The sequence below is a fragment of the Sarcophilus harrisii genome, chromosome 1 (assembly GCF_902635505.1).
Source record: "Sarcophilus harrisii chromosome 1, mSarHar1.11, whole genome shotgun sequence".
Lineage (NCBI taxonomy): Eukaryota > Metazoa > Chordata > Mammalia > Dasyuromorphia > Dasyuridae > Sarcophilus > Sarcophilus harrisii.
The window spans coordinates 701,768,003-701,792,437 of record NC_045426.1 but is presented as its reverse complement, the minus strand read 5'-3'; the positions used below and the strand labels follow the sequence as shown (position 1 = coordinate 701,792,437).

The 24,435-nt window shown below is 44.9% G+C and overlaps 2 protein-coding genes across 2 annotated transcripts; both read right to left on the bottom strand.

Annotated features, from left to right (window-relative positions):
* Positions 1-932: 932 nt before the first annotated feature.
* Positions 933-9,132, bottom strand: CRYBB2 (crystallin beta B2). The gene is made up of 6 exons (XM_031948809.1): positions 9,013-9,132; positions 8,316-8,389; positions 7,045-7,163; positions 2,987-3,119; positions 1,720-1,862; positions 933-1,216 (listed from the first exon to the last, which is right to left on the bottom strand). The coding sequence occupies exons 2-6, from the start codon at positions 8,367-8,369 to the stop codon at positions 1,048-1,050; spliced, it is 618 nt and encodes a 205-aa protein (XP_031804669.1). The 5' UTR covers positions 8,370-8,389; positions 9,013-9,132; the 3' UTR covers positions 933-1,047.
* An 11,125-nt stretch (positions 9,133-20,257) lies between these two features.
* Positions 20,258-24,171, bottom strand: LOC100933712 (beta-crystallin B3). Its single transcript, XM_003761155.2, has 5 exons — positions 24,059-24,171; positions 23,221-23,339; positions 22,244-22,376; positions 21,370-21,512; positions 20,258-20,583 (listed from the first exon to the last, which is right to left on the bottom strand). The coding sequence occupies exons 1-5, from the start codon at positions 24,131-24,133 to the stop codon at positions 20,418-20,420; spliced, it is 636 nt and encodes a 211-aa protein (XP_003761203.1). The 5' UTR covers positions 24,134-24,171; the 3' UTR covers positions 20,258-20,417.
* Between the last annotated feature and the right edge of the window lie 264 nt (positions 24,172-24,435).

The window sequence follows — 24,435 nt, the reverse complement described above, 5'->3', positions numbered from 1 at the left end:
GATCTCTTAGGGCTTTTTGTTTGTTTTTGTTTTGTGGTTTTGATGTTCTATGTTCTAAGAGGCTCTTCAATGCTGGAACTCTCTGCATTCTGAGACCTCTTCCTGTATTTGACAAGCTCTAAAGGCTCTTCCACGCCTATGACCCTCCAACTGCAACCTGATACCCTTGATCAGGCAATCAGGCGGCTGGCTTTTCAGGATAAAGAGAGAGGACAGTTTGTGGAGCTCTCTGATCAGGGAATCCAAATCATAAAAACGGAATTAAAAGGCAAGAAAACCGTTAGATGCTTTGATAGGGACCAGTCGAAGCTATGCTGACACACTGTGGTCAGCCTAGGAAATTGGTTTATAATAGAAAGAGAGGCCCATTGCTAAGAGAGAGGAGAGGATGAAATGAGCCTGGACTTTTAGCTAATTCTAGAAAGAAGCAGAAAGATTTTCTCCAGATAAGCTACAGAGCCTGGAGCTATCCATGGAACTCCAGCTAAAATTGGTCAAGAAGACCATCGACTTTAGTTTGTTGTTGTTCTTGTTTTTTCCCCAATCATTTATTTGTAACTTTTTTTTCTTTTTAAAATTTGGAGTTTCAAATTCTTTTTCTCCTTCTCAATCCTTTCCCTTCTCACTGAAAAGTTCTTCAACTATGAAAAGACATCAGTGCCCAAAGATCTAATGGTAGAAGGATATTTTTAGGTAAAGGGTTCTGTTTGATGACCTATTGGATCAAAAAGGGTGAGGCCAGTCCAGGTGCTCAGTACCCCAGAAAAAGCAATCCACCTTAGATGAGGGAGGTATCATTTTCCCATCTGACTTGCTCTAACCAAATAGACACTTAACTCCTAATTGGCAAATCTGAGCCTAGATTTGTCACACAGATTGGGCATTTCCCCCAATTCATTCCCGAGAGAGAATAAAGAACAAACCACAACAGATTTGCCGTTCACACTTTATTAACTTGCTTGGACAGTAGGGTGACCTGGACTGGGAGTGATGAGAGGAGCGTGGATCCTCATCCCTGCGTGATGGTGGCTCTGGGGTGCTGGGGCTCTAGTTGGTTGGGTGGAAGGCACCTCGCTGATGCCATTGCATATCCCGTATGCGCCTGACAGACTGAACCTGGGGATGGGGAGCCCCAAAATCACTGCTGTCCTTGTATTCCCCCTTCTCAAATAGGTACTGGAAGCCTCGGTAACCTGGATATTGGTAGCCCACCCACCTGCGAAAGGCAAAGACAGAGGAAGAGAGAATGGAAGAATGGGTCAGCCTTGTTGGGCTTGAGAGCATCACTGCACCTGAGCTCCATGGAGCCTCCCTGGACCTCCCAAAGATAACCTGGATCGAAGACTAAAGGAATAACTTTTAAAACTTAGGTGAGTTTTATGGCTTCCCTGTCATTCGATGAAGAACTCTTTCCCAATCCCCCTTAACTCCAATGCCTTTCCTCTGGGATTATCTCCTATGATTATTGATGTTGTCTATAGCTTGTTTGTGCAGAATTGTCTGCTTGTGTTTCCTGTCACACAGTAGGATCTTTATAAATGATTTTTGACTCACTATAAGGTAGATAAGGCAAAGGATATTGTTTCCATTTTATGGATAGGAAGACTAAGCCACAGAGGGACAAAGGCATTTGTCCAAAGTCACACAGTTGCTAAATGCTAGAACGCTAATATTCACCACCACCACCCCCAGTGATGCCCATTACTGGACACTACTCACGTTCCACTCTGTACCCTCACAGATGATACTTTCTCCTGGTAGCCATGGGCATGGAAACTGGGCACATCGTCATCAATGATCTCAATCTTCTTCCCAGTAAAGTTAGGATTTTCATAAAGGATGATTTTATGCTCCTGGCTGTCCTGTGAGAGAAGAACGTAGAATTGAAATTCATAATGAGAAAGGGCCCTGAGATCCTCAAAACCAGGGATTCTGAACTTGTGGAGTTTATAGATAGATTTTAGAGGATCCATGAATTTCAATGGGAAAAAATATAACTTTATTTTTTCTATTCTTTCACTGAAATCTAACATGGTGGATTTTTTTTAAATTATAATTTTTGGTGGACCAAATTGACAAGGGCTTTGATGACGCATAAAAAACTTAAGATCCTGCCATCTAGTGAGTCCAGCCCTTTTCTTTCACAGCTGAAGAACTGATACTCAGAGAGAGAAAGTAATTTGTCCGAGATTGACAAAAAGAAGTGGATTTCAAGGCAATCCCAAAAGACTTTGGATAGCAAATGCTATCTGCATCCAGAAAAATAACTAGAGAGATTGACTGTAAATCAACACATGATCTGTCACTTCTTTTTTTCTGTTTTTTCTCTCTCCCACGATTTTTCTCTTTTGTTCTGGTTTTTCTCTCCTAATATGAGTCATAAAGCATTGTGTATTAAAAAATTAATGAATTAATTTTAAAAAGAAGTAGATCTAGGGAGATCAGGGTCCATAAATCATGATGCACAGAACTGGTAAGATTACATTGGGTAACAAAATAAACAATGATATAATAATGATATGAGTTTGATGTCTTCCTGCTTCCTAAAATACAGCAAGGGGAGGATTACAGGTAGCTGGGATGTAAAAGCTCTCAGAGCCTTAGGAATAAATCAATAAATGTTTATTAAGTGCCTACTATGTGCCAGGCACTTTGTTAAGTTCTGGGGATACAGAAAGAAGAGAAAAGCAGTCCTTGCACTTGAAGAGTACGATCTAATTGGGGAAGGGGAGAGGACACACAAACAACTAAATCCAAAAAAGCTCCATTCAGAGCAGAATAAATAGAAAATAATGAACAGAGGAAGGGCACCAGAATTAAGGGCAAGGAAACACCAGAAGCGGGCAGAAGCCTGAAAACAAATTTCTTCTGCCTGTCATGACAGGCCAGAAAAGGCAAAATGCCCAAGTGATTGGCCTCTTATTACTTCCCAGGATTCTGGGCCTTGGAGTAGGTTAGTGGGACAGAAAGGGGACAAGAGACTCACCACTTTGATGGGTCTCAGTGAGCTGAGTGCATCAGTCCGGCGGCTGTTGGTCCAAGAGTCCCATCGAGGGTACTCACCTTTCTCAAACACAAACTGCTCTCCTTTGCAATTGGCCTGTTCGTACCCGACCCAGCTGCCAGACAGACAGACAGACACACAGAGAGAGAATTAACCCAGATAGAGTCCACATCAGTGTATCCTCTCTCCTTAGAAGATCCACATCAATACCACACACACACCCTGCCCCATCCCATTTTTCCCTAAGAAAATCCTTGGACAAGCCTTACTGATTGTTCATAGGTGCTTCCCCTGAATGTCCAGATAAAATCCAAACACTAGTTATGGTTCTCCCTGCCTTAGACCTGCCAGGAAAGTCCCATCTCAGCCAGTCCCAATTTGGTGCCAGGGATAGATTGATTTTAGGAATTCTGGAGGCCCCCTCTCTCTGTGTTGTGTTTTCTTTCTTTCTTCCTTCCTTCCTTCCTTGTTTCCTTCCTTCCTTCCTTCCTTCCTTGTTTCCTTCCTTCCTTCCTTCCTTCCTTCCTTCCTTCCTTCCTTCCTTCCTTCCTTCCTTCCTTTTCTTTCTTTTCTTTCTTTCTTTCTTTCTTTCTTTCTTTCTTTCTTTCTTTCTTTCTTTCTTTCTTTCTTTCTTTCTTTTTTCGCAATTGAGGTTAGGTGACTTGCCCAGGATCACACAACTAGGAAGTGTGAAGTGTCTGAGACCAGATTTGAATTCAGGTCCTCCTGACTTCAGGGCTGGTGCTCTATCCACTGCACCACCTAGCTGCCCCTGTATTATGTTTTCTTGTAGTCACTGAAGAAGCTGAGGGAGCCTGCCCATGACAGATCCAATTCGTAGGCGCTGACTTTGGGATCTCTGCTCTTAATCAAGGTAAGCCTGAGATAACCTGAGGAGTCTGTTGCTGTCAATCTCCTATCAATCAATCAGTAAACTTCCTTTTTTTTACTACGTTTTCTTTTTGATCTCAGACCCTCTGAATTCTAGGATGGCTGTCTAATTTGCCAAAGGAAATTCCAAAACTAATAGCTCTCGGAAAACAGGGCTGAAAGCAGACTCAGTGATCCCAGCTCTGCCATCTGCATTGTCTCTGAAACTCCTGGAGTCTCAGCATCTTCATCTGTCAAATGTTGGAATGGATGACTTCCTGCTGGCAATTAATGATTAAGTAATTGATGAAAGTGATAAAGATTGAAGATGAGCTTATATGCCACAGAACAGAGAACTGGAGGCCTGGAAAGGAAGTGAAGCATTAAATTAGTCTATTACTGCCTAAAAATCTACAAAGGGAAGAAATGCCCTGATCTCCCTTGATAAAATCACTAGGTTCTTGTGAAAATGAGGAGGCCACGGAGTCAGTGTCACCCAATAGAAAAAACTCTGGACTTGGAAGCAGACAAACTAGGTTCACTTTGGTTTTACCATTTAATAATTTTAGTTAGCATCTACATAATAGCGCTTTTAAGTTCTTTTACAAGGATCACGTTTTACCTCACAACAAACCTGAAAGATTGTAGTAAGGTAAGTGCTATTATTAGCCCCATTTTACAGGTGAATAAACTGAGGTAGACAGAGGTTCAAGCCCCTAGCCCAAGATTTCATTGATATATAAATGTGGGAAGTACAATTTGAACCTGACTCTGCCCAGTGCTCTATCCACTGCACCCCCTAGAGAAATGTGAGCTTCCCATATCTTTTCCATATCTCTAGGCTTAGTGAGGCAAATCCAGCCCTGGAGGGAAGATAAACACCATTCCCCTGCTTGGGGCCAATCCAGGGAGTAAGAGGGCGGCCTTGTCTCAGGGATAGCCTCTAAAATTTTCAGGGGTCCTCCAACTTTTTAAATAGGGGGCCAGTTCACTGTCCCTCAGACTGTGGGAGGGCCAGACTATAGTAAAAACAAAACCTTTCTTTTGTGGCCCTTTAAATAAAGAAACTTCCTAGCCCTGGGTGAGGGGGATAAACGTCCTCAGCTGCCGCATCTGGTCCATGGGCTGTAGTTTGGGGACCCCTGCAATGGTTTTGAGAAGGGCGGTTACTCAAGAATTGCCAGCAAGAACCATTCCCTTAGAACCCTCCAAATGCCCAACTGATCAAGGTCCTTCCAGGATACTCAGTGAAGCAAACAAGTGCTGCCTTCTCCTACCCGAGGAAGAAAGCATAGGCTTTTTACATAAAGATCTCTGCTTCAGGGAGGGAAAAAAAGGGAGGACAAGGTAGGTGGGTTAGGGGTGGGATTAGGGAAATGGAGGGGAAGGAAGAAGGGGTTTTCTATAGATTATTTTCTACTTAAAGAAAGGGATTACCGGGAACCACAGTGAGAAGCTGTCATGCAATATTGGCCACACTCTAAATAGCAGCCCCACAAGGATACCTGCATCCAGGCCCTGGGAAAGGGCGACCCTTGATACTTAAGAACCCAATTCAGGGCATGCAGGACCTGGACATGACTTATTAATGTCCGAGGGCTTTTTTTTTTTTTTTTTTTTTTTTTGCCCACCTCCTGGGAAGGAAAAGGAAGAAGCCTCCTTTAGATCACCCAGGGCCAGACAGGGTATTGATCATCCCCTTTGGCATTCCAGAGGAGGATTCCAGCTGTCTGCCACCCAGAGAGACGCTTCCCTTTTCTTCCAGAAGCTGCTTTATCTCAACCTGAAACCTTAGAACTAAACAAAAGAGACGTCGGAAGCCTCCCCAAGCTCCCGGGGGGCCTTAGACAAAGAATTTCTACCAGACAACCAGCCCAGGTCTCTTTGCTGAAGGTCGCTTTAGGATTTGGCATTAAAATACGACTTTGTGAAGGAGTGAAGCCATTTCTTTGGGATGTTTCCAATGCACACAAATTCATAGAAGTTGGAAGGAACTTTAGAATCATGTTTAGAGAGTGTTAGCACCGGGAAGGACCTGAGAACACAGGGCATAGAATGCTAGAGTGGCTGATCGTCTTCTGAAAGAAAGCATACTTAGCAAATAGAATGCACATGCCTGGTGTGTCATTTATCTGTTGATCTACCACTTAATCTATATCTCTCTTCTCCTTTATTATCTATCATCTCTCTCTCTCTCTCTCTCTCTCTCTCTCTCTCTCTCTCTCTCTCCCATCTCTGTGTCTTTGTCTCTCTTTGTACCTCTGTCTTATCTCTTCCTCTGTGTGTGCATGCTTCTCTCTGTCACTCTATCTCCCTGATTCTCTCTGTGTGTCTCTGTCTGTCTGTCTGTCTCTCTTCCCCTCCCATGTAAGTATGTCTCTGTCTCTCTGTCTTTGTCTCTATCTCTGCCTCTCTCTGTGCATATGTGCATCTCTCCACCTGTCTCTGTCTCTCTTTGGATCTCTGTCTCTGTCTTGTCTGTCTCTCTCTGTGTGCATATCTCTCTCTCTGTCTATCTTCCTGATTCTCTGTCTCTGTCTCTGTCTGTCTTTGTCTCTGTTTCTCTCTCTCTCTCTCTCTCTCTCTCTCTCTCTCTCTCTCCATATATATATATATTTCTCTCTCTCTCTCTCTCTCTTTCTCCTGACATTCAAGACTTGCAGATTGGATCCCCTGGAACTTTCTAACTTTTTCTACTACTTTCTTTAGCTGATTCAACTTTCTCTTGTAGGCACTGTTCACATTCGGCCCTTTTTTACCTTGCGCCTTTGTATACAATGTTCCTCAGGGCCAGAATGCTTATCTCCAGCTTCATCCAAAGCTTCATCGCCTTCCCCAGGTAACCCTCCTTGTGACCTGTTTTCAATGGGTCACTCTAGCCTGTTCTTATGTTATCACATTATCATTTTTATTTTAGCTTTGCACATAATTGTCTTCTTATCCCCACTTAGTAAAGTATAGGCTTCCTGAAGGCAAGGACTCTCAATTTATATTTTCAGGGCAATGAACAGAGTAGATACTTAATAAAGGTTTGTTGACCTGGGTCAGATAGACGAGGGTCATCTCTTTCCCTTCTCCCTTGCTCGGGTCCCTGGCCCACACTGCCCTCGAGACTTGTCCCAGAACCATTTTCAGCCACGTCACAAGTGGCTGGACCAAGAGGCACTTACGGTCCTGACTGCACAAGAATGGAGGCCGCCTTCTCCATCCCAGTCTCCTTTAGATTGGAACATGGCCCACTCAGCTCATGGGAGCGGCCCTGGAAGTTTTCCTGCTCAAAGATGACAATCTAGGAAGCACAGAAAAGAGAAAACACTGTAAAAAGTAGAAAACTGCTTCCTGCTCTCATTCTATGATCCCATCATCTTCCTAGGACTCAGTTTTCTTATCTGTAAAAAGAGGGAGTTGGACTTAAAGGCCTCTAAGATCCCTTCCAGTTCTTGATCTATGATCCTATGAGATGGTTTATGAATTATCATTTAAAAAATACTCTGGAGAGGAGGTAAGCAGGGAAAGGTGAGCTTTTCACCAGGGAATTACTGGCCTCAGCTTTCTCCAAGAACTGACTTCCAACTCTACTCTCATTCTCCTGGAGACTCAGCAGGGTGGAGGGGGAGGAGAGGAAGGGGCTTCCTGACACTCAGTGGATAATTCAGCAGGCTCAGTTGGGCCTTCCCCCATTATTGAATAAGATACCCAGCATTCCCTGACCTAATCCCAGCAAAGGGGAGGACAATTGCCCTGCTCCTGACTAGGCCCAGCAGGGAGTAGAGCTGGGGGGAAGGGGAGAGGGAGGGAGAGGATGCAGCTTTGTCCAAGGAAGAGTCTAATGGATAGTCACATCTATTCTCTCTCCCTAACACGGGCAGGCACAGGCATATATACACATACACACACAAAAATATATAAATGCACATGCATAGATACATATACATATACCAGGGTCCACCTGGAAATCTGCCCTGCCCCCCAGCTGCTTTCCAAAAGATCTCCCTGATCTAGAACCCACCAAATACTGAATGTGGAGAGGAAATGCTCACCCCACTGCCTTCTCTCTCTCTCTCTATCCTCCGTCCTTCACCCACTTTTTCCACTAAGGCAGGGAGTGGAAAAACAGCCGGGGAAGGGCAATCAGGACCCTGGATTTCCAGCCCTGGGTCCTTCACTTAATAGCAGTGTTACTTTGGATAAAACACTTTCCCTTTGGGGGCCCTCATTTTCTCTCTCTGTTAAAATGAAAGATTTTGACTACCTGAGCTCTAATGTCTCACCCAATTCTGACCCTTGGTGAGTCTACAAGTTCTTAAAGCTTTAACACAGATTATCAGGTTAAGAATCCCTGATTTATTTCATTCTCCTCATTTCACAAAGGAGAAACGGAGGCTCAGGTCAGGTCACGTGCCATGGTGACCCAAGAAAACAGGCTTAACGGGGTACCGACCTTGGGATTGAGGGGCTGCGGTTTAGAGGACTGAGTCTGGTAGTCTGACGCCATGTTCTCGCTCAGGATGGAAACTGAAGGGGGTAGAAACAAGGAGAGGTGTTAAGAACCTTCCTCCCTCCCCCAAACAAACAAGATCTGGATATTCTCCACAGTGGGATTCTGGAAGCTTATACTTTTAGCTTGAAAAAGGACTCTCGTAGCTATTTTTGTAACTTGACATCATCTACCACACAAAAGTCAACTGGTCTTTGCTTGGAAACCTCAGTGATCAGGGAGAGTCCGGACCCTTTAGGGATGATTCTTCCTGAAGTCAAATCTAAATTGTCTCTTTTCCTCTTCATCTCACAGCTCCCAGTCCTACCCTCTTAGGACCAAAATAAAAGGGACTTATCCCTCTGCCCCATGACAATATTCAAAACATGGAAGACAATGATCATGTCTGCTCAGAAACTTCTTTTGTGCAGGTTAAACGACCCCAGGGGCAGCTAAGTGGATAGAGAAATCAAGAAGAATTCAAATCTGGCCTCAGACTAGATAAATCATTTAACTCTGTCTGCCTCAGTTTCCTAATTTGTAAAAAGGAGCAGAAAAGCCACTTCTTGATCTTTGCCAAGAAAACCCCCAAATGGGATCAGGAAGTGTCGGTTACGACTGAAATGACCGATCAACAACAAACGACCCCAGTTCCTCTGACCATTACTGAGAAGCCAAGATTGTAAGGCCCTTCTCAGACAGGTGAGTGCCCTCTCCCATGGGCTCTCCCCAGACTATCAGCATCCTTCCTGTCACACAGTCCCCAGAAGTGATCATAGGATTTCAGAGAGAGTCTGAGGAGGGCAGAGCACAGTGAGAAGATGACCTTCTTATTCTGGGAAGTTCTGCCTCCCTTAATGTCACTTCTGATCTCATTCTCTTCATTCACCACTGAGTCATATGCTAGCTCATATATAAAGTGAACAGAACTGCTATCCAATTGTGCTTTAATGTGCATCAGCAGGGAGCAGTAGACAGAGAGACAGGAAGTCAAATTCCATCTTAGACACATCCCAAATATGTGGCCCTGAGGAAATTATTTATCTTATCCGTGACTCAGTTTCCTCATCTGTCTCAGGACATCTATCATCCTTTCCACTCTAGGTTTCTTACTCATTACTCAACAAAACACTCTCACTTAGTGCTATACAATATACAGTGGGGTCCCTAGAAAGGGCGGAATTTAGGATCCTTCCTCCTCTGTTGTTGCCCTTCTTTCTTCTCCAGCCAGCCCTCCTCACTTCCCCTCCCACTCCAGGATCTTTCTCCCCTATGAAGCTTCCCTGTCTCCTCCTTTTGCTCCTTTCTCTAGTCCTTCTAATTTCCTTCTCACCACCCCCAGACACTTCTCCAGTCCCAGTTCTTGCTGTGCCTTCCTTGTCCTAGCTATCCCCCACCCAAACTGATAACTAATGGTCATTGGGCCTCCCAGAGGCCTTTATGTTTTCCTAGTGCATTCTTGAAGACCTTTGGGACTCCAATGGTGAAATTCCCTACTGTGAGGATATTGTGTTTTAATGAGGCTTCTTGATCCTCAAAATCTACCTCCCTGGAAGATCTGCCAAGACTCAGTCCAAGTCTTCCCTGAGGAGCAAAGAATGGAAAGAAGTTGAAATTCAAAAAGTATTCTTAGGAGCCAGCTTTATTTGCTAACAGAGGAGTTCTTAATCTGGGGTCCTCAGATTCTCAAAGAGAGGGGGTCTATGACTTTAGTTTGGAAAAAATGGTGTCTTTGTTTCCATTAGCCTCTAACCTCCTTTGACATATTATGCATGTTGTTGTTTGCATTATTCCGAGAAGGAATCCCTAGGCTGAACCAGACTGTCAAAGGGGTCCATCACACCAAAGGTTAAGAACCCCTGAACCAAGGAAACTGTCTTTCTCTCTCTCTCTCTGATCTTCACACATTTTCCTATTTCTTGGCCCCAGAATTCCCTAGTCACTTCAAAGCTAAACTCTGCCTTTTAGAAACCACTTTCTCTTTGGCCATCCACAGCAGCCATTAGAGAAGAAATTAAAGCAATCCAAGGAGGTAAATTCAAAGTCTTAGCTCCCTTCCTGTAACAGAGTTCCCCTTACTTCCCTGCCCAGTTGACTGATAAAATAATAGCATTTACATAATGCTTTAAGGTCAGCAAAGTGCTAAAAATCTATTATCTCATCTGATCCTCACAACAACCTTGGGAAATAGGTGCTAGTATTACCTCCCTCTTACAGATGAGGCTATTACAAAGACTTGTCCAGGGTCTCAGAGCCAAGTCTGACACAAGACTTGAATTCACATCTTCCTGTCCCCAAGTCTAATGATCTTGTATTTATCTGCTTCTGTTCATGACCCTGAGTTACAGAATTTGTTTCAAAGCCTTTCTCCATCCATTGATAGGCTCCACTTATGAGTAATAACCTACTCAGAACTGACAAGAGATTCAATTAATCAACATTATCTAATGTTGCTGTTGATCAGCAAATACCTAGTTTATTTTTTTTTTAATCTAACCCTGTCCCTTCCCCATCCCACTCCTGCCACCCAAAAATACCCTCATAGGAGTTTTAGAATTGGAGGAAAATTTAGAAAGTCTCTATTCCAATTTTCTTGTTTTGTCGAGGAGGAAATTGAAGCTGAAAGAGGGGAAAGTACTCGCAGTCGTGTAATTGAGCTAGTATTTTGAATGCACTACTTCTGATCCCAGCATTCTGATCCCCCTCCACCTTATTGTTTTTTCCTGCTCCCAGAGTCCCTTTACCTCTGGTCTATTCTGAAATGGTGACCAATGATTTTCCATCCAGCAACTAGAATGAGAGAAAAGCAGAAGAGAGAAACTCTTACCAGCAGTACCAGTACCCGCTCCTGCCCATGCGGGGCCTCTGGCTGGGAGGTAGCATTTATACTGCCCTGGGGGTGCCCGGTGCCAAGATAGGCTACAAAAATCATTCCAGCATGATGCGACTGGAGAATGCCAGATTAAACCCACCATGAATGCTCGGTTCAGCTGATGCTCACTAGCCATTGTGTCTCAGGGCGATTATTTCATTAGCTTTCACATTTGGCTGGACTCGGATTGTACAGGGCATAGGTAAGAAGAGGAGAGCTTTGCCTGCATCAGCCTTCTGAGTGCCAACCCACAGAGCCCCTCTTCTGGACAATGCAGCCGTCCAGTCCACCTCAGCCTTTGTGGAGCCAGGGATTTGCCGGTCATGACAGGCTGGAGGCACATCTCCAGCAGCCTCGTGGTAGAAAATAGACATGAGATTGGTTTTGCAGAGTAAATCAGTTGGAGTTGCCAAGTTCAATCCCAGCCTACATTTGAACTCTCCCTGGGTCAGGCCCTCAAGGGGTGAGGACTCACAAAACCCCAGTTCAGGAAAAAATGGAGAATGTCAGAGGTAGAAGGAACATTAAGACGGAGACTCTGATTTGGCAGAAGAAGAAGAAATTGAGACAAAGAGAAAGAAACCAACAAAAAGGAAGAGTAGCAGAATCTGAATCCAAAGACAGATCTACTCTTTTCCAAGCGAGGCACCAGGTACATTCTCCACTATACCACACATTTCCCCAGTTTCCTCTTTTTAGGAAAATCTAAAGATTTTGAGCTAGAAAGGATCTTAGAGGTAACAGAATCTGAACCTTTCATCTTAAAGGTGAGGGAACTGAGATCCAGAGAAGAGAAGTGATTTGCCTTAAATACAGATAGTATCTAATAGAGCTGAGATTTAAAGACAAATGCTTCTGACTCCAAAGCTAATGAATGCCCTTGCTACCTCAACACAATGCTGGCATATAGTAGGTGCTTGATAAATACTTATTGCTTTACTGACTGGCTATCCCATGATTTCCTTCTTTATAATGCAGAAGGCCAAGTTCTGGGCTGGTATTTAGGAGCCTGGGACTCTGCCTTTACATCATGGTATGACAATGGGCAAGTCACCTCTCTTCTTACAGTGTCTGTTAATTATATTCTTTTTCATATGAAGGCAGTGGATCAAATGCTCACTAAGTTCCCATCCAGGGACAGTAGGAAGAGAGCTGAACTTGGGGTTAGGAAGAACTCGATTCCCACCAGCTTGGTAACCCTGGAAAGTCACCTCTGCCTGCTTCAGTTTTCTCACCTGTAAAATAAGAGTAATAATAGCACCTACCCCAGAATCATTATAAGGAGCAAATGAGATGTACCTGCACATGTTAGGTGTTTAATAAATATTTATTTTCAGCCCTTTTCCAACTTCCTCCACTCGATCTAAAAAAAGACATCCTAAAGAGGGATTTTTGGGCCTGGGGGAAAGTCATATTGTATGAGATACTTTCACACATGTACCCATCCCCTTTAACCTTAATTTTGTGTCTCTGAACCAGTCATCACAAACAAAATGCTTGGGGATTATGACAATCACCAGTGATTCACTCATCCCATAAACAGCATCAGTTCCCGTGGAAAGGAAATGATTACACAGCATCCAAATGATGTCTCTAGCATTTAGCAGAATGTTCATGATACCATAAAAGGCCAGCACTGGAAGGAAGCTTTAGAATGGAGGAGGATAGAATGTGAGAGCTTAAAGGGCCCTTAGAACACAACAAAACAGGACTGAGAGGACCTTAGAACATAGAACAGAAGAGTAGATGGGAATTTAGAACCTTTAACATAGGGTGTTATAGCTTAGAAAATAGAATATTAGAGCAAGATAAAGACTGATAGACCTAAAGGGAACTTTCCAACATAGATCATTGTGTGTTAAAGTTGAGAAGCATTTTACAATTGTGACAAGAAGGCACACAGAAGATCATGTAAGTTGCTTAGTCCTAAGAAAGTTAGGATCAGAATGGGCACCACCTACTAAACGCCCACCCTATCTTTCATGTGCATCACCCAATCCAAGGGCCTTCTGGGGTATCAACCCAACCTTTCCTTACCTTTCTAGTCTTTTTACCCCTAATTCTTTACCATGTATTTTTCAGTCCAGTAACACTGGCTTCTTGCCTGTTCCAAGAATAAGATTTTCATTGGTTGTATCCAATGCCTGGAATTCTCTCACTCCTTATCTCCATCCCTAGGTTTCTTTGACTTCCTTAAGGTCCCAGATAAAATCTCATTTTTTTCCCCAAGAAGCCTTTGCCCTCCCCCCTTAATGCTAGAGTTTTCCACCTAAAATTACTTCCAATTTATCCTATGGATATATATTTTTTTATTTATAGTTGTTTGCATATTATCTCTGCCATTAAATTTAGAACTCCTAGAGAGCAGGGAATTTTTTTTTTTTTTTTTTTTTTTGCTTTTATTTCCACAAGGCTTAGCAGAATGCCTGGCATACAGTAAGTGCTTAATAAACTCTGGTTTAACTGACTTGTGCTTTTCTAAAACTCTTTTCTATCCCTTGACTCCACCCCTTTGTACCTGATGCTTCCATTCTCATTAGTCTGTAGTTTCTGGTAATAATCCAATCAGATCATGAATCAGTCACATCTGAATGGTATTTTTTTCTCACTCTAGTAAACTGTAAGCTTCCTGAGGACAGGAACTATTTCATCCTTCTCTGGGCAGCTAAAAAAAAAAGTAATACTTTTCCTATTCCCCAGGGATCTGTAGGAGGCTCATTCCCTTTCTTTCCAACAACATGGGAAAAAATTGTTTGTGAGGAAAGTCAGCTCCCCAAACCAATAACTCATGACCAAGCCCAAACCTGCAATCTCTGGCTAGGCTCCTTCCTTTGTTTTTTACTCTGATGTTTTCCCTAAAGTTACTATATGAGGAGTGGGGAGGAGTTAAGAGAAGAGAAGAGAGGAAGGGAAGAGAGAGACAGAGAGACAGAGAGAGAGAGAGAGAAAGAGAGAGAGAGAGAGAGAGAGAGAGAGAGAGAGACAGAGAGACAGAAAGACAAAGACAGAGACAGAGACAGAGATAGAGAGATCTTTAATGAGACTTAAAAATAATCAAAAGCAATAATATTGATTCTCTTACTATGAATACACCATATATCCAAGGGGAACATCTTGAGAACTACAGGAGTTGTGAGACAACTCTTTGCCACATGTACTTTCTAAGCATAAGCTCACTTTCCCCTGTACTTGTGGGATAGTATATCAGAGATTTTCAAAGGGAAGCACTTTGGGGGAGACTTAAGGGTCATGGTACTAGAAGAATAACCCCTCAGAGCTAACCTTACACTCTCAAGGGAACAAGGTAACTATGATCTGGGGACTCAACTCATCAGAGTGAGCTCAAGAGTATGTGATAAATGGGATGGGGACAAACATCAATCCTTCTGTATCGATAGGTTTCCAAAATAGACTTACAAAGTCTGTATGTGTCCTGAGTTGGTAGCATTTTGCATGAATATAAAACTTCTTATCAAAATCTTCTGCAATCTTCGGTCAGTATCATTTGTCCATGAGAATTTGTTTCTTACCATCTCAAGTGTTTTTTTTTGGTCCAATTGTCTAACGCTATCGTCTGACCATAGAAGGAAATGTTTGCTTCCTGATACCGTGTGTGGGGTCAGTCAGGATTCCATGTGTAGCTTTACCTTCTGCCATTTTCTCAAGGGTGAGGTGTCTTCTGGGGCATGAATCCTAGAAAATCATTTGATCAATTTTTTACTAGACATCTTCACTGCACTTTTCAGTTCCATTTCATGTGTTATCTTATTCTGTTAGAATGGAAGCTTCTTGAGGGCTGGGTTTGATTTTGATTTTCTTTTTTATTGTATTCTTTCTCCAGGGCTTAATAAATGCTTATTGACTTCCTCTTTCAGCTGTCACCACAGCCAGTCATCCAAGGACAACTGAGACAAGGTAGATAGGTCAAAGACAAATGAGTTCATATCAACTGGTGGAATGCCCTATGGTGAAAGCACCAAACTCCCAACTTTGATATGATAAAGCCCTCTAACTGATGCAATTCTTCTTCTTATTATTTTTGCTGAGGTAATTGGGGTTAAGTGACTTGCCCAGGGTCACACAGCCAGGAAGTGTTAAGTGTCTGAGGTCAGATTTGAACTCGGGTCCTCCTGACTTCAGGGCTGGTGCTCTATCCATTGCACCACTAAGCTGCCCCTATGTAGTTCTTTGTACCTTCTCGGTAACACCATGCCTTGGGACTCATGTGGTCTATAAGACATGGCGCCCACAATTGCACGAGTAGATCATGCGTACTGAACACTACTTGGTATTACCATCCCTTGGGGCAGCATCCAACTTAATTATGGGTCAAACTAAAAGAACATTGATTGTTATTAGTCTATTCTTGAAACTGAGCACCATATATGTAGTATTTGAACTCACCACTGCTGGTCAACTAAGCATTTCAACTTGTGTATGGGATAATGAGCCTCCTTCTATTGACAAATACAGTGGGTTTCTGGTGACCATCACTTTCTTGGTAAAATGGCTTCTGAGCCTTAACAAAGTCCCAAGTTTAGACTTAAGACTTGCATAAAGAGCTTGCTTGTAGATCTCTAAGCCAATGTATCCAAGTGAGGTGGATCACCAATTCTTTCTTTATCCCATTGATCTACAAGTCAAGTCAAAGGGATCCAACTGGATTAGCCATTCTTGGCTTTGGCTTTTGGCTCTTTTCCGCCACTTACCCAGGTATGTGCACTTCTGGAGCACCAGTAACAACAGCACAATTCTTTAGGAAGTTTCCATGGTAGCTGCCAACTCTTTAAAAAGTCTTTAGTTTGGGAAGATCCTTCGATGAGGTCAACCGATAAGCTCTTCTATCTTGCCCAAAACAGTGTGGATTCCCCGTTGAGGTATTAAATGTGTAACTGATGCTCTTTCGTAGCTGATAGCTAGCATTTTTATGGTGTTTTAAGGCTTGCAAAGCGTGGTACAAATTTCTGTTGTTGAGTCATTCCAGTCGTGACTCATTCTCCATGACCTTACTTGGGCATGAGTTACAGGAGTCTTTGCCATTTCCTTCTCTGGTTCATTTTACAGATGAGGAAACTGAGGCAAACAGGGACCATTGTAAGTGCCTACAATATGTCAGGCACTGTGCTAAGACTTATGGGATGTCCACATACCAACCTTAAGCGCCACTACTGTCCCCATTTTACAGATGGAGAAACTGAGGTAGATAGCAGTTAAGTAACTAAGTAATCTAAGATTATACAGCTAGTAAGGATTTAAGCTCAAATCTATTCTGACTCCAAACCCAGTATTCGGTCTGCTCTGGGCTGATTTTATACGGAGACTATACCAAGCTAGAACTTGATGGATGGAACTTCAACATCTTCCTGCCATCAGTGTTTTCTCATGCTTAGTCTTCCAAAAGATCATGAGATCATCTAGCTAAGTCTGCCCTCGAATAGGCTCCGTATTCCCAATCTCCTTCTCCAAAAATCACTGAAAAGTTCCAGAAGCTGGCAAAATTCTCCCGGGTGGGAGAAAACTGTAATCTCCGCGTCCTCTGCCAATGCTCATCTCACTAGACTCATGCTCTCCACCTTCCTGCCCACGACTGCTTCAGAAAATGTTAGTGATACAAAAACATGGCCCTGGCAAAGGCTGATACAGTCTCTCTTGCAAGTGGTTTTCATAAAATAACTGGAATAGGGGCAGTAGGTAGTGCAGCAGATAGAGCACCACCCCTGAAGTCAGGAAGACCCGAGTTCAAATCTGTCTCAGACCCTTAACACTTCCTAGCTGTGTGACCCTGGGTGAGTCACTTAACCCCAGTTGCCTCAGCAGAAAAAATAAAATAAAATAAAATCATTACTTGCATTTCTGCACCTAATACATGACGGCATCTTACATCTTCAGTTCTCACTGTCCTTGTTACAGTCCTATGAGATTAGGTGGGAAAGAGTTGAGGTGGGGAGCATAAGTTATGTTTTTCAGAGTTGGGAGTGACTCCTATTCCTGACTCTGTCCTACTTGTTCAAATTGTAACTAATATTTATATAATAATGCCTAAAATTTATGCAGCATTTTACTTATGAAGCAGACCTGTGTCACTTTTGCTCCTTGGCCTACTTTTCTCCTTAGAGTTGATGGAGCCTGCCAGCTCCTTCCTTCACCATCTAGAAAGTGGCTACCCCCTGCTGGTTTCGACCCCATCTTCTTGGTCCACACGGCCTCTCGCACCAATCCCTTATTTCCACTTGGAGACACAGAAATGAAGTCAAACATTCCCCCACCTTCCTGAGAAGGATGCGCCTTAGGAAAAATTCAGGACTGGGTCGCCTTCTCATGCAAAGAGATTTGGAGAATTAGTACATTTTTCCCTCACAAGTAGAGATCTTAACCCCCCAAAATCTAGTTTCTTTTCTTAAATTTTATTAAAGCTTTTTATTGACAAAACATATGCATGGGTAATTTTTCAACATTGACCCTTGCAAAAACTTCTATTCTAAATTTTTCCCTCCTTCTCCCTTTCATCAAGTCCCAGCTAAAAGCTCACCCCCTAACAGGCAGCCTTGCCCCTTCCCTTTTTGTTCCAGGCCTTCTCCTTTGGTTAGCTCCTGTATAGAATTTGTTTAAATATAACCGTTTGTCTGTTCTCTTCCTCCTCGAGACTGGGAGTTCCTTCAGGACAGTATGATACCTTCTTGTGCTTTCCTTTATATCTTAACACATAAATATTTATAATATTTATTGACTTAGAGAGAAGAGACTATAAAAAATAGAACAGAGACCGCTGGAAATGGAAGGGACCTTGGAACCCAGAATGGTAGAAGTTTTCATGGCTGGGGTAGACACCCCACTAACTGAGACCCTTTGGTTACCCTCAGCCTGGTTCAGTTCCCTGTAATGGCTCACTGGGATGTGGCCCCTGTGCGTGCTACAGCTTCCAGGAGCCACAGATGAGCCTTAGGTGGGTCAGAAGGGGGAAAGCCCTGTAAAGGGCTCGGCAGCCTTCACGCCCCGAACACATGTGAGCACTACAAGAGACATTAGGCATAAATCCTTTAATCCTTAGAAGAAAAAGTCCTTGTGGATTTATTTCAGCAGATGAGGGGAGAGGCTAACTAGGGAAGAAACACGCCCCAATTCAGACGTGTACATGAGGGTACTGGGGTGGGGTTCATCACGTGCCACATGAGGGGATGAGATCCCTTCTTCTCTGTGCTAGGATTCAGATTTCCCAGAACCTTTAAGTCAAAATCTCCCTTTTTGAAACCTGCCAATCTTCCCTCTTTTCTCCCCTCAGATCAGCCACAAAGGCCTGGGGAAGGGACTTTTCATTAAAGGAGAGAGAGTAAGGAGATCTGCTGCTGGGAGTTATTCTTCCCTCAGATAGTGGGGGATAACAAAGGGAAGGCAATAGCTGTGAGAGTTGCTAAGCGACTGTCTGTCAGGAGAACTCCAGAGTGAATGAGCCAAGGGGAGGGAGAAGCAGCGTCCCCCCCACACACATCCCCTCTCCCTGGTCTTGCTATTTCTGGAGCTGAAGCATAAGCTGAGGATAGGGTGGAAGACCTTCAGGCGGCATCCATGGCAACGACCTGGCCCCACAGGCCAAGTTCCAATGCCAGCATCTGTGCTGAGGAGCCAGAAATGTCTTCCCTCTCCCTTAGGGCACAGCCTCGGCCTCCTCCCCAAGGTTCTCCCGGAGAGAGACTTGTCCAAGCTTGGGACCCTCTAAAACTTCATTTCTGCTTTTCCCCTCAGAGTGGGGGGAGGAAGGTGGCAAAATGTACAGGAGTCTCCAAGCCAGAGCACAGACTTCTTGGGGGAAAGTTCATTTAGAAGTCTGGGAGTAGCCAGAGAACTGGGAGCTCCAGAGGCTGAGCCTTCTCTTGTGGGCCTCTAAGTTGGGCTTTTTACTAAGAGTGGTCTAACCTGTGCAGGTGTCTGGTTGGGCCTGGGATGGGGCGGCAAAAGGATGTCTCTGAAGGACAAGAACAGATTCCTACCCTCCCTTGGAGGGCCACTAAGGTGAAACTCTCCATGAAGCCCCCTCTGATATCCACTTACCCCAACTCATGCCTTTTATTTTGCATCTAATCACTCATTGCCTATTATAATTAACAGTGCACATGTTTGGATCCCCCATGAGTATAAAACAGAGGCTGAGTTTTATTAAAATATTTCCTGCAGGGCCTAACCTATTCATAAATGGCCGTTCATAAATGTTGATTGCAATCGCCTTTTTTTGTGTCCCCAGGGCTTAGCCCAGTACCTGGCAAATAAAGTCGGCACTTTATCAATTCATCGATTGATTGAAGCGAGACTATGCAGGAAGAAGTGCCCCTCCCCCTTCATTGGTCTGAGGACCTGGCCCCTGCCTGCCTGTGCTTCCCTCCCCCACTTCAGGGGTCCAGATCCTACCTGAGCAGCTGCTGCCTGTTACACTGCAGGGTAAAAATAACCTGCCGTGATTTCTCTGAGACGCACTTGAAAATATGCAGGTTGAAATGATGGAAAATTACTATATTCTTTTCAGTTTCTGTTCCCCACCTCCTTAGCCCACCTACATACACTGACAGGTTGCTATCACAGGGAGGCAAACACAGGGCACCTTATGGGGCAGAGCTTGTAAACTGAGGAAGTCAGGGAAATTGAGCCAGAGTTGGGGGCAGAGCAGAATGCCCCCACCAGGGCTCACCCTCTCAGGACTCTCCATTCTGGTCAGGAAGGCCATGGACCACCACGAGAGAGAGCTGGAAGTGTGCGTCACCTGGTAAATATGATTGATAGGGCAGTGGCCAGTGAAGGCAGATAAATAGATTAAAGTGGAGGATTATTCCCCATCCAATCTGAGTCAGAGCGGGATTCAAGGTGACTTGGGATTTGCAGACCACGGCTCCAGGAGGACTTGGCGCCCAGACTGAGTGAGCTGTTCAAGGTCTGACCCAGGGGACGGACAGGTCGCCCTCCCTTCCCCATCCCTAGCAGCGGCTGCATATTTCTCCCTGGAGAAAACTACCTCTTTCATTTAATGAAGTCAACCAAGCCATGGAGGGTGATGGGACCTGCGAATCCCACTACTTTATTGAGGAGGTTCTGAGGCAAATTGGAGCTGGTCAGGCTGGGGGACCCCACCTTGGAAAGCCCTAGAGCTTCCTCTTCTTGGTGGGCCAGCTGCCGTGGGGGGGTGGAGGATGGGAGGCCTTAGGTCTCCTTCAGCTACTCAGGAAGCAGCCGCGTTTGTGCCACTTGCGATCACGGATGCGCCGGACGGACTGGATTTGGGGTTGGTTGGCATCCCACTCGTTCCAGTGACGGTACTCTCCTCGCTCGAAGACATACTGACGCCCTCTGTAGCCAGGAAATTCATATCCTACCCACCTGTGGGGATTGGAAAAGACAAAAATTAAGAGGAGGGGACCACCCTAGGATCAAAAGTCAAGCAAGAGGGGGGAAATGCTGCTATTCTAGGCAAAATGGTAGCTGAGTGATCTCAGTAGTTCTGGAATCAGGAAAACCCGAGTTCAAATCCAGCCTGAGACAATAGTCATGAGACCCTTTGTCTGCCTCAGTTTCCCCAACTGTAAAATAAAGATAATCACAACACTTACTTCCTAAGGTTATTGTGAGGATCAAATGAGATAATATTTGAAAAGTGCTTAGCACAAAGTAGGGCTATTTAATAAATGATTGCTTATTTTATAATTAGAGTTCTGGAATCAGAAACATCTGCGTTCAAATCTGATCTCAGACATGTAGTAGCTGTGTGAGCCTGGATAAGTCATTAAATTCAGTTTGCCTCAATTTCCTCATTTATAAAAGGGATTATTCTACAGGGCTATTGTGAGGATATTTGTATATCACTTTGCAAATCTTAAGCTAGCTATGATTATATTCATCCTCATTGTCATCATTAATGCTTTTCTCTATATTCCTACCATCCAGTATGTATGAATGATTAACAGGCCTTGTTCTGCTCTATCACAACTCTTTGAGGGGGGCAGGACAAGTATTATTACTTCCATTTAAATGTGAAGAAGAATCTGAGTTTGTACAGGATTATATCCAGCCCAGTAGGAGGAAGCTAAAAATGTGGGGCTCTTTGGGGTCAAAGAAAGAGAGGGGCTAGAAAGAAAAGAGGAGGGCAAGGGGAGGCTCCATCCTTACGTTCCATTGATAACTCTGATGCTGGCCACCCGATCCTGGAAGCCGTGAGCCCACAGGCTAGGAACGTCATCATCGACAATCTCCATCTTGCGGCCGCTGTACGCGGGATTCTCAAACAGATGGATTTTGTGATCTGGGCTGTCCTAGAAAGAGGCCTCAGAACAATCAATCAAACCATGCCTGATGCTCCTGTTGCCAAATGATTAGGGGACAACAATTCAACAGCCCCTCTTTTCTTATAGGACTGTTGTCCGCAGGTAATCTTCATGCACCATCATGATTGTGTCACTCCTATTTTCAAAAACTTTCGAAGCTGCTAGATGTGTAACCCTTAATACAGATTGCCTCAGCGACAATAACAAAATCTTTTAAAAATTATTTGACATGGAAATATGTATAGAAAAATTGCATATGTTTAACAAGTATTAGATTGTTTGCTGTCAGGGGGAGGGAATGGGAGGAAGGGAGGGAAAAAAATTTGAAACACAAGTTTTATAAGAGTGAATGTTGAAAACTATGCATAGATTTTGAAAATAAAAAGCTACAAAATAAATAAATAAATAACATTATTTGAATATAAATTAGGAGTTAAGACATTGTTCTTGAAAGAGCAAATGTAAATAAATGTCTGGTGAATTGAGTTGAACTGAACCAATTGACAGATGGAGGGAGTCCGAGAAGGGTTTCTTGGCCTCTTAAGCTAGGCAGTGTCCTGGAGAGAGGGACTGCTTGGAACATGTCTAAGCCCAAGTGACTGGGGCTGGTCAGAATTCTGTCCGGCCTGGCTCCTAACCTTCCCTGACTTCCTCTCTGGGAGTCTCTCAAGTGGAAGCTCCAGCCCCCAGCCCATGTGGAGGCCGCGGATCGTACTCACAATCTGCAGGGGCCTAAGGGAGAGGAGGCTGTCGCTGTGATGGCTGTTGGACCAGGCGTCCCACCTGGGGTAGTCGCCCTTCTCAAGGACAAATTGCTCTCCCCGGAAGGCGCAGCGTTCAAATGCCAACCACCTGGAGCGAGAAAGTCCAGCCTGATCTCAGCTGGCCAAGACGGAGAAGCTGGGTGGGGGGTGTGAGGCTAAGGGAGAAGGGGGAGACTGAGTGGGACAACTGGCCCATCAGGGGAAGGGAGGCAGGGAGTGACCTGTGGCCTTTGGTCTCGCTCTCACAACACTGCCTCCACCCACCCCAAGATTCCTAGGGAGATGGCATGAGAGGACATCCCTAGATACCATTTAGACCAAACCATTTTATATATGGAGAAACTGAAGCCCAGAGAGGGTCAGAAATTTTAGGACAAAAAGGGTCCTTGAGTGATAAATTATTAGAACACAAAATGTTAAAATTGGGATGGGGTGTATCAGGCAGGGGATGTCAGAGTTGGAAGAACACTTAGAACAGGGGATGTCAGGGCTGGGATGAGCCTTATAACAAGGAATATCAGAGATAGGAGGATTGTTAGAATAGGAGATGTCAGAACTGGGAGGAGCCTTAGAACAGGGGATATCAAAGCTAGGGAAGGAAAAGAAGGGCCTTAGAAAAGAGGGTGTCAGAGCTGGGAAGAATCTTAGAACAGGGAATGTCAGAGCTGGGAGGGGACCTTAGAACCCAGAATACCAGAACTGGAAGAGACCTCAGGGATCGTCTAGTACAACGTCCCCACTTTACAAGTGATAAACCGGGTCCAGAGAAGTATGAATGGTTGCTCGCCATCACCCAGGTAGCAGTGAGCCGAGCCAGGATTCTGAGCTGATTCTCAGACTCCAAGGCAGGGCTTGACCTCAGGTCCCCTGGCAGAGGGAGAGCACCTGTACCCAGCAGACATCCCCGTCCCTCTGTGTAAGGCAGCACTCACGGGCCAGACTCCACCTGAATGGAGCCCACTTTCTCCAGCAGATTCTCAGTCAAGTTGGGGCACTCGGTGGAGAAATCACACTTCTTTCCTTGGAAGTTCTCCATCTCATAGACCGAGACCTAGAAGCGGCAGGGTCCCATAAGCACCCGAAACAAGGCCTTGTCCCTTTCTGGCTTTTTCCAAACTCCGGGGCTCCCCATCCCCCTCTGACTGCATTTGTGCTTTTCTGAAACAACAGACAAATCCCACAGCAGCCGGGCAGCCCTCAGGAGGAGGAGACCTGCACTTCCCTCTGCTGGCCACGAAAATCTGGCTCAGTCGGCTACTCTGGGCCACTGACGGCCCGGCAGCCTGCACTGCCCTGGGGAAGATGTCTGAGCAAATAGCTTGGATGTGCCCCTCGAGGGGCCTGGGGTCTGCCCCCTTGTGCCAGACTCTGGTTAAGTGATGGAAGTTATAGAATATTAGACCTGGAAGAACTCATAGAACAGGAGATGTCAGAGCTGGGAGGGGTCTTAGAACAGGGAATGTCAGGGCTGGGAGGGAGCTTAAAACAGGGAATGTCAGGGCTGGGAGGGAGCTTAAAACAGGGAATGTCAGAGATAGAGGTAGTGGGGAAGGAAAGAGGGAAGGATGTCAGGGCTGGGAGGGCCTTAGAACAGGGGCTGGGAGGGAGCTTAGAACAGAAAATAAGAAGGTGTAGGTGGGGACACCCCCAGTTTCCCCCCCATCGGCTGTCTATCTGTGGCCTGAGCGGCCATCTCTCCCACCTGCTCAGGAGAGGGAGCCCAGAGGCCCCACCAGTGTAGCCCGTCCCACCACGAGCCCCACACTGTACCTTGAAGGTGCCCCCTAAGCCTCCATGGCTTTTCCCAGCAGCCGCCTGCTCTGGGACACTTTGCTGCTCCATCATTTTATCACAGAGAGGTCTAGATAACAAAAAAAGCAAACCTGCAGAATGTGGCTGGATCCCTTTGAGACGATTGATGGAGACTTGGGGAAAGTCCCTGAGGATCACATTTGGGGACAATTTTAGGCCTTTCGCTTCCCACAAAGGCCGGGGCCCCGCACGTGGAGTTCTGGAGCCAACTGGCAGCACGGGGACACAAGCATCCCCCCCCCAGACGCCGTAACCCCCACGTTCGGCCACGGCCATGCACGGGGAGGCCCATCTGCTCACTCTCACAGACACAATTACGGGAATGCGGAAGGCTG